This window comes from Oryctolagus cuniculus, chromosome 1 (assembly GCF_964237555.1).
Source record: "Oryctolagus cuniculus chromosome 1, mOryCun1.1, whole genome shotgun sequence".
Taxonomy (NCBI): domain Eukaryota; kingdom Metazoa; phylum Chordata; class Mammalia; order Lagomorpha; family Leporidae; genus Oryctolagus; species Oryctolagus cuniculus.
Window position 1 is genome coordinate 18,264,310 of NC_091432.1, and position 13,811 is coordinate 18,278,120.

The window sequence follows — 13,811 nt, forward strand, 5'->3', positions numbered from 1 at the left end:
ATAAGCATTTATTGGGTAACGGTACAGTATGGAGCATGGAGTACAGAGCTCAGCTTTGATGGGGAAATGTTAAATGCTTCCTGTTCTACAAGGTTTTAAATCCTGAGAATATAGTCATGGTTGTTCTTGCTACTCACAAGTGTTTAAATGTTGATCAGCAGTTAATTACACTTTAATTTTATGGTCATGTTCTTTGTAGGCAGAATTACGAGCCTTGGAGGAAGGAGATGGTAGTGTATCAGGGTCTAGTCCACGTTCTGATATCAGCCAACCAGCATCTCAAGATGGAATGCGTAGACTTATGTCTAAAAGAGGAAAATGGAAGATGTTTGTTCGAGCTACCAGTCCAGAATCCACAAGCCGGAGTTCTAGTAAGACTGGACGAGAGACTCCTGAAAATGGTGAAACTGGTAATTTGAATTTCACATTAAATTGTAAAGTTGAAAGATATACAGGGGAAAACCCTTTGTTCCCTTTTTTTATTTCTTCAGCAAAAAGAGGGAAGATACCAATATTTTCCTTTTGTGGAAGTGCTGGGAAAGGAGTTTGCTTCTACTTCTACTTTCTCCTGTTCCATCTCTAGTAGAGGAGTAAGCCTGAGAGTCTGGTATTCGTTGGGTCATTTATTCATAACGGAGAAGGGATTATTTTTTCCTGTAGAGGAGAAAACAAAATGAACCCCCACCCCCACCCCCTTTATTGCTTGCCGTGAAAATTTCCTTGACCTCTGTAGGGCTCTTGACATCTCCTTCGCTTACCAGTTCTAGTTGTTAAGCAAGAGGCCAGGGCGTACTACCTCTGGCAGGCCAAGCCTCATTTCTGCTCTTTGTGTACAAGTTGCCCAGCCTGTGTGTGGGTGCCTAGTTGCTCCTGTCACAAAGACCCAAGTCATGTTTTCCAGAGTAAAGTGAAGCAAGGCCATCTTGTGTTTTCCAGTCTGTTATCAGAGAGCTCTGAATAAAGCTAGTATTTTAGTTTCCATTTGATCGCAGTACTGTGGTTGAAAGTGAGCAGTAAGATTCGAATGCCAAACAGTTGACTACATCTAGCAGAAGACACTTTCCTAGATTGTGGTAAAAAACAGAAACATAGGTAATTAAAAAATGTAGATGTTTGAATTTTTTCTTTAATCAACAGTATAGAAGCACATGACGGAAAAAAATACTTATTTATTTGAAAAAATACTTATTTATTTGAAAGAGTTACAGAGAGAGGCAGAGAGACCTTCCATCTGCTAGTTTACTCTCCAGATGGTGGTCACAGCCGGGGCTGGGCTAGGCCAAAGATGATTCTAGGTCTCCCACATGGGTAGCAGGCTGCTTTTCCCAGGCTATTAGCAGGGAGTTGGATCAGAAGTGGAGCAGTATGGCCTGGGAAAGCAGTAGCCCCTGCACCCGAGTGGGAGACCTGGAAGAAGCTCCTGGCTCCTAGCTTCTGGTCGGCACAACTCCACCCGTTGTGGCCAATTGGGGAGTGAACCAGCAGATGGAAGACCTCTCTTTCTCTGCCTCTCTTCTCTCTATGTAACTCTGACTTTCAAATAAAATAAATAATTCTTTAAAAAAAAATGGAGCAGCAGAGGGACACAAACCAGCACCCATGTGGGATGCTGGCGTTGTAGACTTTTCCTGCTATGCCACAATGCTGGCCCTATGAAGTAAAATTCTAAGACTCTATTTTCTCCTTATTTTCATTTCCTACCCCCTATGATCTATTTTCTTACCCTTTATATACATATACCCATTCAAGCTTTTCCAGTCGAAATTTTTTTCTTCATTTGAATATTTGGTAATGCTTTAAGTTTTGTACTTCCGATAGCTGTCCCTGGGCCCCTGCTCTAGGCTTATTGTGTCACCCCTTTTCTTCCTTTTATACTTGTGTAGGTGTGAATATTCATGCATTTGACAAGTTTACCATATATGAGATTGTATTATATAGATAGTTACCCAACTTAATTGTTTTTAACCATTTTGTGGTATATTCATGCTTTTTTAATGCTTCCCTCATTATGAGGTGGATGTTTAAATTGTGTCCATGTTTTACTCTTTACGTATTATTATTTGAGAGTTAGAGTTACAGACCGAGAGGTAGAGATAGAGAGATCTTTCATCCAGGGATATACTCCCCAAGTGGCTGTAATTTTTGGCACTGGACCGATCTGAAGCCAGGAGCTTCCTCAGGGTCTCTCACATAAGGGCAGGAGCCCAAGCACTTGGGCCATCTTCTGCTTTCCCAAGCCAAAAACAGAGAGCTGGACCACAAGAGGGACAGCTGGGACATGAACCGGTGCCCTATGGGATGCTAGCACCACAGTGCACTTACATTATCAGAAAAACTCCTACAGGCCACTTAGATAATCCATCAAGATACAATGGAGGCCGGCGCCGCGGCTCACTAGGCTAATCCTCCGCCTAGCGGCACCGGCACACCGGGTTCTAGTCCCGGTTGGGGCGCCGGATTCTGTCCCGGTTGCCCCTCTTCCAGGCCAGCCCTCTGCTGTGGCCCGGGAGTGCAGTGGAGGATGGCCCAGGTGCTTGGGCCCTGCACCCCATGGGAGACCAGGAAAAGCACCTGGCTCCTGGCTCCTGCCATCGGATCAGCGCGGTGCGCCGGCCGCAGCGCGCCGGCCGCGGCGGCCATTGGAGGGTGAACCAACGGCAAAGGAAGACCTTTCTCTCTGTCTCTCTCTCTCACTGTCCACTCTGCCTGTCAAAAAAAAAAAAAAAAAGATACAATGGATAAATTGTGATATATAAGGGTACTTCAAAAAGTTGTTGGGAAAATAGAATTAAATGATTATTTTGGGGGCCTTTGTTGTGGCATAGCAGGTAAGGCCGCCACCTGCAGTGCCCGCATCCCATATGGATGCGGGTTTGAGACCTGGCTGCTCTACTTTTATATATTTTTTTAAGATTTATTTATTTATTTTTATTTGAAAGTCAGTTACACAGAGAGAGGAAAAGCAGAGAGAGATAGAGAGGACTTCCATCCGATGTTTCACTCCCCAACTGGCCGCAATGGCCGGAGCTGCGCCGATCCAAAGCCAGGAGCCAGGAACTTCTTTTTTATTTATTTATTTATTTTTTTTTTGGACAGGCAGAGTGGACAGTGAGAGAGAGAGACAGACAGAAAGGTCTTCCTTTGCCGTTGGTTCATTCTCCAATGGCCACCACGGCTGGTGCACTGCGCTGATCCGATGGCAGGAGCCAGGAGCCAGGTGCTTTTCCTGGTCTCCCATGGGGTGCAGGGCCCAAGCACCTGGGCCATCCTCCACTGCCCTCCCGGGCCACAGCAGAGAGCTGGCCTGGAAGAGGGGCAACCGGGACAGAATCCAGCGCCCCAACCGGGACTAGAACCCGGTGTGCCAGCGCCGCAAGGCGGAGGATTAGCCTAGTGAGCCGCGGCGCCGGCCAACATTGAATAATTTTTAAAACAGTATTGAGGGGCCGGTGCTGGGCGGATTAATGTCCTATTCTGTACTGCTGGCATCCCATATGGGCACTGGTTTGAATCTTGGCTGCTCCACTTTCCATCCAGCTCCCTGCTAATGTACCTTGGAAAGCATTAGAGAATGGCCCAAGTCCTTAGGCCCCACACCCATTTGGAAGATCCGGACGAAGCTCCTGGCTCCTAGCTTTGAATTGCCTCAACTCCGGCCATTGCGGCCACTTGGGGGAGTGAACCATCCACTGATGGAAGACCTATCTCTGACTTTCAAATAAATGAATAAATCTTCAAAAAAAAGAAAGTGGAGCAGCTGGGTCATGAATCTGTACCCATGTGGATGCAGGCATTACAGGCTGTGGCTTTACCACTGAACCGCCCTGTATTCCAAATTCTCACTACCAAAAGGCATCACCACCGATCCAAGGAAAGAAGGTATCAGGTGGTTTACAATTAATGTGCTGTAATTTTTGAGAACTTTATCTTCTCCCACCCCCAATTTGTAAAAACTCCTTAAATATCCTAGATCTGATGTCTTGCTTTTGTAAGTACTTGCAGTCAATGTTATGGAAGAAAAGATTAGAAATGACTGCACAAAGAAAGGGAAAGTAGAAACTACAGGTATTGTGGTAAAATAGTAAATTTCATTCATAGACAAATTTCAAGAAATGTGTTTATAAAGTATTTTTGGTTTTATGAAGACAGGTTGGCAAATTAAAAGGCTTCAGATATCTTTGCTGGGGGGAAGAAAATGTATATGAGGGGCTGGCGCTGTGGCATAGCAGGTTAGGGCACTGATCCAGCCACTCCACTTCTGAACCAGTTCTCTGCTATGGCTTGGGAAAGCAGTGGATGATGGCCCAAGTCCTTGGGCCCCTGCACCCGAGTGGGAGACCTAGGGGAAAGTTCTTGGCTCCTGGCTTTGCATCGGCACAGCTCCGGCTGTTGAGGCCAGTTGAGGAGTGAACCATCAGATGGAAGACCTCTCTCTCTCTCTTTCTGCCTCTCGTTCTCTCTGTGTAACTCTGACTTTCAAATACACACACACACACACACGTATATATGAAATAAAGAAAATGTGTATGGGACTATATTTTTCTTGATCTTTTGGTTTAATTTCACTTTTTTTGTAGCAGTTGGTGTTGAAAATTCAGAAAAAGTAGATGAGAATTCAGACAAAGAGATGGAAACGGAAGAATCTTCAGAGAAGATAAAAGTACAAGCAGCACCTAAAGCAGAAGAAGAACAAGATTTGAAAGTATGTGTATTAGATCACATAATGGAATTTCACAAATGTTTTTTTAAAAGGCCAGCCATTAAAATACTTTGTGTTAGTAAGTAGTATAAATAACTTTCACCATCTCTAAACCTAAAACTTTTGTGTGGTTAGGTTGAAATGGTCATTTTTAAGGCTTAAATGACTAATAATGATTTGATGCTGAAAATAAATTCTAACTGCGTATCACTATCAAGTTAATCTTCCATTGAAATCAAATAGCTTATCAGTATTATAATGGCTTCTCCACCTGGGAAGTACTAAAGAAACTTTTTTTGTTTGTTTATAAGATTTATTTGTTTGAAGAGCAGATCTTTAATCCACTGGTTCACTCCCCAAATGGCTGTGTTAGCTGGGGCTGGGCCAGGCCTAATCCAGGAGGTCTCCCATGTGAGTGAGTACAAGGGCCCAAATATTTGGGCCATCTTCCATTGCTTTCTCAGGCACATTAGCAGGGAGCTGGATTAGAAGTGGAGCAACTGGGACTTGAAGCAGCCCCCATCTGCGATGCCACTGTCAATAGGCAGTGGCTTAACCTGCTCCACCACAGCGCCGGCCCCTGAGGAAACTAAAAGTCACAGATTTAATCACTGTGTGAAATACTTGGTTTTATACAAAGCCACATTTATTTCCAATTGCATTTCTTTTTTAAAGATACATTTATTTGAAAGGCAGAGTGGTGGAGAGAGAAGAGAAGTAGGATCTTCATCCACAGGTTCATTCCCCAGATGGCTGCAACAGCCCGGGTTTGACCAGGCTGAAGCCAGGAGCATAGAACTCTATCCGGGTCTCTCACATGGGTAGCAGGGGCCCAGGTACTTTGGCCATCATCTGCTGCTTTCCCAGGTGCATTAGCAGAGAGCTGGTTGGGAAGTCGAGCAGCTGGGACTCAAACCAGCATTTGCACTGGATGCTGGGTTTATAAGTGGCGGCTTAACCTGGTGTACCACAATGTGAGCTCCTCCAGTTGCATTGCTAATGTAATTTCCTGGAGAGGGTTGGACCAAGTAAGTGTTGACCATTTAAATATAGTCTGTTCAAAAACCCCTTGTATTCTTCAGACTTGAGCTCATTCAGTCACTAGTTAGTATACAACCATGAAGGAGGGACTGGAAGAATTAATTTTGTTTCAGGCTACATTGTGTGGCTAATATAAACAATTGATGGATAAATAACAGCTTTATATAAGATTGGGAGTTATTTGGGATATTTTTAGAAGTTTTATTTTGTTTGACAAATTCGCAGAGATTTCCCATATGGTTCTTCATTTCCCAAATGTATACAACAGCTGGCACTCCATTAGACCAAAGCCAGGAGCCAGGAACTCAGTCCCACGGCAGGGACCCAAGTACTTGAGCCATTACCTGCTGCTTGGAATTAGGACTGGACCCAGGCACTCCAGTATGGGATGTGGGCATCCCAAATGACATCTTAACTGCTGTGCCAGATGACCGCCCTATTTTTTTCCAGCTTTAAGTATAATTCATGAGTAAAAATAGAGTATATTTGGTATTTACAATGCAGTGTTTTGTTATATGTATACATTTCGGTAGGTTATCCAGCACCTCACATAGTTTTCCTTTTTGCATGTGAGGTGAGGACATGTAACATTGACACTCTAACAAATTTCAAATATACAATATGATACAGCATTAGTAACTGTGGTCAGCTTAGTGTACTTCAGTTCTCCAGAACTTCCTTTATAACTGAGCTTGTGTACTTCAGCCCGCATCTCCCTATTATTCTTTCTTTAGCCCCTGGCAACCACCATTCTAGTTCTGCCATCTCTTTCTATGAGTTTTGCAAAGATTAAAATCTATTTTAACTATTGAATCCCGTGTTGTATCAGAATGAATTATGATGGTGTGAATAGGTGTGCATTTTATTTTTATAATCCATCTGTCATTATCACTTTATGTGAGTTTTACTATATATTTTAAAACTTCTAATTTTAAAAAATGTATTTTACTTATTTGAAAGGGGAGAGAGAAATCTTTCATCCTCTGGTTCAGCCTCCAAATTGCCACAACAGCTGGGTTTGGACCAGACTGAGGCCAGGAGCTTTATCTGGGTCTGTCACAAGACAGAAGGATCCTAAGTACTTGGGCCATCTTCTGCTGCTTTCCAGGCACTTTTAGCAGGGAGCTGGACCAGAGTAGAAGTCAGAACTTGAACTGATGCCCATATGGGATGCTGGTGATGCTGCAGTCAGCAGCTTAACTTGCCACACACTGGCCCCTTAATTTTAATTTTTAAAATATACTTGAGAGGCTGCCACTGTGGTGTAGGGGTTAAAAGCCACCACATGCAAGGGAGGCATCCTGTGTGGGCATTGGCTCGAGTCCCAGCTGCTCAACTTCCCACCCAGCTCTCTGCTATGGCCTGGGAAAGCAGTAGAGGATGGCCCAAGTATTTGGGCCCCTGCACCTGTATGGGAAGACCTGGAGGAGGCTCCTGGCTCCTGGCTCGGATCGGCACAGCTTTGGCCTTTGTGGCCAGTTGGGAAGTGAACCAGCTAATGGAAGATCGATTGATTGATCGATCTCTCTCTCTCTCTCTTTCTGCCTTGCCTTCTCTCTATGTAACTCTGACTTTCAAATAAACAAATAAATCTTTAAAAATATATATATACTTGAAAGGCAAAGTGATATAGAAAGATACACACATGGGTGCAAACATAGAGCACTTCCATCTACTGGTTTACTTCCCAAATACAGTCAGGGCTAAGCCAAGCTAAAACCAGGAACCAGAAACTCAGTGTGACTCTTCCGTGTGGCAGGGAGAGACTCAAGTACTTGAGTACTGCCTGCCAGAGTATGTGTTAGGAAGCTGAAATCAGAAGTGGGATCAGGACTCAGATCTCCAGTAAAGCATGCAAGCATCTCAGGAGAATCTTAACTGTTGTGCCAAATGCCCACCCGCTAATTTTTATCTCCTGCATGACTAGATGCAGCTATTTGAGGAAAAACTGTTTATAGGCTGACGTACATTTATAGCATATATAACATTAAATGAAGAAATTTATATGATACAGATAATATTATTGATTTTAATTTTCCTTTTTTTCTTTCTTGCTTTACAGTTTCAGATTGGAGAACTGGCAAATACCCTGATGAGTAAATTTGAGTTTTTAGGCATTAATAGACAGTCCATCTCCAACTTTCATGTGCTACTTTTACAGACTGAGGTAATTTAATTGTTTTTGGTATGAATAGCCAATGTTTGAATGAAATGCTGTGTGTGACTGGAATCTTATCTTGTTTACATTTTAGTCCTACATTAAAGATTTTCACTGATGTATATTTGAACTACTAACCCAGGAAATAAAAAACAATACCTAAGTACAGTATAATAATAAAAATAGATAATGAAAGATTTGAAAGATTTTTATATAATAGTATGCTTGTGAAAAGCATGGATATTAACACCTACAGATTTTTTTTTTTTAAGGTTTATCTATTTGAAAGTAAGGTATTTCCTATCCCCTGGATCATCCCCTAAATGGACACAATGGCCAGAGTTTATACATCATAAACCCACTTAAAAAGAAAATTTCTGAGTCCTATTTGTAAGCTGTGTAGAGTAGGATTAGATAAGCAACTGCTGTGGGAAGCTGGCTGATTTCTTTAAGAACTGAACCTTTCACTTAATTTTAATCCTAACAATACTGAACTGAGTGAACCATCTGCCCCTCTTCCCGAGAAGTAACAAGTAAAAATTACTGGAGAGCCAAATTTAATAAAATCCAAAGTAGGGAAGACAAAAACCACTGCTGCCCATTTTCAGAGGTCCTTGAGAGTTAGCTGAGTGAAAATACGCTGCAGGCCAGCTTCCTTTTCCAGAGTCTGCAGTGAAAATGTTTTTATGAAACTGAGATGGGATTTTCCTCTTTTAGTCTCCTTTCTTTCTGCCAGAGAATAACAATATGATTTTGCAATATAAAGCTTAAGTCCCTTTCACTTCTGTCTCCTGACTTACTTCTCTGTCTGATTGTAGACTCGAATTGCAGACTGGCGGGAAGGGGCTCTTAATGGAAACTACCTTAAACGAAAACTCCAGGATGCAGCAGAACAACTAAAACAGTATGAAATAAACGCCACACCTAAAGGCTGGTCCTGCCACTGGGACAGGTACGCACTCTTCTCCCCTTTTCACCTTTCACCTTTGACATCTCAGACATGATTTGTGATCACCACCACCTGAGGACATGACAGCCTGTCTGGAGACTGAGAGCAGCTGCAGTTAGCGGTGCTGGGCAGGCGAAGCACCGCCAGCCCAGAGCTTGGCCAGCCACACATTGGAGAAACAAAAGCAATGTTTACAGTGTTCCATGTAACGGATTTTTTCCCAAGATTGGACAAAGCCGGTTTTACTCTCCAGAGTGTGCACGGAGTAGGGCGGGCTTGGGGGTTAAGCGCATGCGAGAGCTCTGTGCGCTTTACAGGACCTCTGGAAGCAACTACTCCTGATTAACCTCGGTGAAGTTAAGGAAAACTTCGTGGCTGAAGATGTGAATGAAGAACAAGATTACTATCCTCTGCCAGCAGGTCAGATGAAAACATTTCTTTTTATATTTGGCTTTTCTTGATTTTTTTTTCGTTATTTGAAATCTTTGCTCTTTTATTTTTCAGCTCCCAGATCCTCTCCCTCTCTTTAGCTTTCACTGTGTTTGATACCAAGAATATGAAATGTGAATTCCACGGTCCAAGAGGGGAAGAGTCAACTTTCACAAACTTCGTTGTTCTCTTCTTTGGAAGGGAAATTAGTGTTCTAGGCGATTGAGTCCCTTCATTAATGAAACTTGAAACCCTGTTATGCATTGGCAAAAAAAAAACAAAAACAAAAAAAGAAAGATGTTTCAAAGTCTTGTGTTGGAGTGAGATGGCTCAGGGCTGTATTCACAGAGCTGCTGGCAGTGCAAATAGCTTTGAATTATCCTGGGTTCTCCATCCTCAATTGTCAAAGCTCTTTGTTGCCTTTGTGAATAGCAGTCCATTAAGAAGAGGTTCGTCCCTGTGAGAGCAGACTGCTGTCCTGGGACAGGACCAGACTGGACGTGTCTCTGTCAGAGAACGGGTTTTAAAACATGTGTTTTCTTTCTTGTAATTTAGGGATCATAGACGATATTTCTATGTAAACGAACAGTCGGGCGAGTCTCAGTGGGAATTCCCAGATGGTGAGGAGGAGGAAGAAGAAAGCCAAGCACAAGAAAATAGAGATGAGACCGTTCCTAAATCGACCTTGAAAGAAAAAACTGCTGCTGATTCAAATTCTACAGAAACCTCTGAGAATTCTACAGGTAGGAAGATTTACCCTGTACTAATGGGACAAAAAAAGATTTTAGAGGAAAAGCCTTATATTTATCAGAAAAAAGTCTATACAATGCCGATAAGCTTACAGCTGGAAAGAAGTGGGTTGAACTAAAAGAATACATGAGTTATACTGAATAAATTAAGACAGTGACTGGTTGGAAATCAGCATATTATTGATATGTCATACTGTGCTTGAAAATGAAAAGATGGGGCTGGCGCTGTGGCGTAGCAAGTTAAACTGCCACCTGCAGCATGGGCATCCCATATGGGCACTGATCAAGTCCCTGCTGCTTTATTTCCAGTCCAGCTCCCTGATAGTGTATCTGGGAAAGCAGAGGATAACCCCAGTTTCTGGGCCCCTGCCACCCATAATGGAAGATCCAGAAGAAGCTCCTGGCTCCTGGGTTGAGCCTGGCCCAGCCCTAGTAATTGTGACCATTTGGGAAGTGAACCAGCAAATGGAAGATCTCTGTCTCTCCTCTCTCTGTAACTCGGCCTTTCAAATAAATAAATAGATCTTTTTTATAAAATGAAAATGTAAGCCAATATATTTTAATTTTTAAAAGATTGTCCTATAACCATTCTATCATGCTACAGACAAAACTGAATTTAAAACAGTAATGCTGATTAAGTATAATAACAAGAATTGTTAATATCTGTGACATAATGAAATTTTTCCTACACATTGTAGCACATTTGGACTATTCTAAGTTTTTATTGACAGGCAGAGTGGACAGTGAGAGAGAGAGAGACAGAGAGAAAGGTCTTCCTTTGCCGTTGGTTCACCCTCCAGTGGCTGCCGCGGCCGGCGCGCTGCGGCCGGCACACCGCACTGATCCGAAACCAGGAGCCAGGTGCTTCCTCCTGGTCTCCCATGTGGGTGCAGGGCCCAAGCACCTGGACCACCCTCCACTGCCCTCCCGGGCCACAGCAGGAAGCTGGCCTGGAAGAGGGGCAACCGGGACAGAATCCGGCGCCCCAACCGGGACTAGAACCCGGGGTGCCGGCGCCGCAAGGTGAAGGATTAGCCTAGTGAGCCGCGGCGCCGGCCTGGACTATTCATTTTTTAAAATCCTTCTTACAAAAATTCATTTATGGGGTCAGCACTGTGGCACATTGGGTTAAGCCATTGCCTGCTATGCCACCATCCCATATGGGCACTGGTTCGAATCCCAGATGCTCTACTTCTGATCCAGCTCCCTGCTAATGCGCCTGGGAAAGCAGCAGAATATGGCCCAAGTCCTTGGGCCCCTGCGTTCTTTTGTGGGAGACTCAGAAGAAGCTCCTGTCTTCTACCTGGCTGGACTCTAGCTGTTGTGGCCATCTAGGGAGTGAACCAACAGATAGAAGATCTTGATCTATCTCTCCCCTCTGCACCTCTGTAACTCTGTCTTTCAAATAAATAGAAAAGATTTATCTGGGAGCGAAGAAAAGAGCACATGCTCCCATCTGCTGATTCACTGCACAGATGCCCACATTGATCAGGTGGCCAGAGCTGGCATCTGGGAGCTCAGCGCAGGTCTCCCTTGTGGGTGGCAGGAACCCAACTACTTGAGCCATCACTGCTGCCTCCCAGGGTCTGCATCTGCATGAAGCTGGAGTCAGGAGCTAGAGCCAGAGATCAAACACAGGCATCCTAACCAGCAATGTAGTGCACAGCTTTATCGCTAGGCCTAACTCCTGTTTCTGGTCTGTTATACTGCAACCTCATTTCTCAACTCCACTTGGTATTATTATAAGAAGTGTGGTTAGTAGATCAAAATGAAATGAAGAAATTCTATGAAAGTATTACTAGTTTCAGAGAAACAAAGTAATTGTTAATTGAAAATTGTGAACATCCTAGTGTATATAGTTTATGTGATGGCTAGTTCTTCAGAAGAGCTGCAACTTGATTGCCACTTTATAATAAAAGATATATATATATATTATTTTTAGTATATATACTTTATATTATATGTATATATTTTTCCCCATGTCCATTTTTGTTGGATTGATGAATAAGGGGATAATGAAGCATAGTCAAAACAGCCTTTTGATGGGCAACTTGTTGATCTGTAGAAGCTGGTAGCCGTTTGTTAAAGTGGTGACATGAAGGCTAGAATCTGTGGAGTGTTTTCTAAATAGACATTTGAAAAATAAGATAGGAAATTTGTTGGTGACATAGGGAGTAAAGAGCTGAATTATTTTGTCTTTACCAAAATGATGCTTATATTCTAAATAAATGCTTCTGGATCTCATTATGAAAGTTCTAGTAATGCACCAATAGCCTAGAAATTGCCATCAGATCACTTTAAAGTCACGTTATGACTGCAGTGATAATTTTAAAACATAGCAAAAGGGTAGTTTTATTGTACTTCATGTTTTAGAAGTATGTTTTCTCAAGTTACAGGATATTTTACATCTCTTTTTTCCATAAAGAGATTTTCTTTTGAATACTTTCCTCCTCTTTGGGTGCCATAGATATATCTAATGATAGATTTTTTTTTTTTTATCATTGTTTACTTTTTAGTAATGAACTGAAGAGGCTTGATAATGATTGGAAGTAGCTGATTCCACTCCAAGTCACTGTTTCTTCCTTGTATGTTTCAAAGTTGTTCTGTGGTTACTGACCCTTAAGTGTTCTTGCCAAGTATTAAGCTGCTTTCTCCCTTTGTTGATGATGCGTATGGTTGGTAATGTCTTCTGAAAGGTGGATCTTGAGATCTATTGCTAGTAGGGGCAGAATTGTGGTGTAGCAGGTCACGCTGCTTCCTGCAGTGCATATGGGTGCCATTTCAAGTCCCAGTTGCTTCACTTCCTATCCAACGCCCTGCTATGTACCTGGGAAAGTGCTTGGGTCTCTGTGCTCACTTGGGAGACCCAAGTGAAGCTCCTGGCTCCTGGCCTGCACCTGGCCCAGCCCCAACCCTTGCCGCCTTTTGGGGAGTGAACCAGCAGGTAGAAGACTCTGTGTGTCTCTATCTCTGTAACTCTGCCTTTCAAATAAATAAAATAAATATTTTTTTTATGTGAGCCACTGATAAACCAGCTTATAGTCTTAAACTTCTCTTGTTGAGAGTCCTTAGAAGTATATGATAAAAAACTAAGTAAAATCTAAATTTTTTTACCAAGGTCTGTGGGAGATTAAAAGCAATACTGATCACTGTTCTAAGTCTATAAAGAGAATTTATATAGTAACTGTGTGACCTTGTTGGCTCAGTAGTGACTAAAACCATCTTTTAAGGAAGAAAAATTGTTACATTGTGAAGATCCAGGGGAAAGTTTTGAAGTTCTGTTTATTTTTCTACATCATTTAAAATTCTTTTTCATTCTTTTAGTATTTGAATTTAACATCATGTCTTTGAAGACGGGGTGATATTTGAAGATATCCAAGTGTCTATATTGCTGCACTTGGGTTACTTTATGTGAGGTTTCTTATTTTAAGTAGCTACACTAGCCTCTTGGCTCAAAATACCAAGCAGTTTCACTTTGAAGGTAAAGGAAGGCTGTCGATTAGTTGAAACAAAAATATCTCAAAAGGTTTTTGAAGAGTTAAAAATATGTATCCTCACATTGCTTTAAGCTTTTTTTTTTTTTTTTTTAAACTTTTTAAGATTTATGTATTTATTTGAAAGGCAGAGATAATGGGGGAGGGGGGAGAGGAGAAAGTGAGAGAGTTAGATCTTTTATCTGCTGGTTGACTCCACAAATTGCTGCAATGGCTGGGGCTGAAACCAGGATCCAGGGGCATCTTCCTGGTCTCCATATGGGAGGCAGGGGTCCAAGCACTAGGGCCGTCT

The 13,811-nt window shown here is 42.5% G+C and overlaps 1 protein-coding gene across 3 annotated transcripts in view; it reads left to right on the forward strand.

Annotated features, from left to right (window-relative positions):
• FNBP4 (formin binding protein 4) overlaps positions 1 to 13,811 on the forward strand; it is a 46,469-nt gene that overhangs the window by 17,542 nt on the left and 15,116 nt on the right. For 2 of the 3 annotated variants that reach the window (XM_008270726.4, XM_008270732.4), the window contains exons 8-12: positions 200 to 410; positions 4,578 to 4,702; positions 7,803 to 7,907; positions 8,717 to 8,850; positions 9,832 to 10,019. In XM_008270726.4, the coding sequence (XP_008268948.2) occupies positions 200 to 410; positions 4,578 to 4,702; positions 7,803 to 7,907; positions 8,717 to 8,850; positions 9,832 to 10,019 (763 nt within the window). The remainder of the gene's footprint in view (positions 1 to 199; positions 411 to 4,577; positions 4,703 to 7,802; positions 7,908 to 8,716; positions 8,851 to 9,831; positions 10,020 to 13,811) is intronic. The other variant, XM_008270721.4, reaches the window with a different exon arrangement.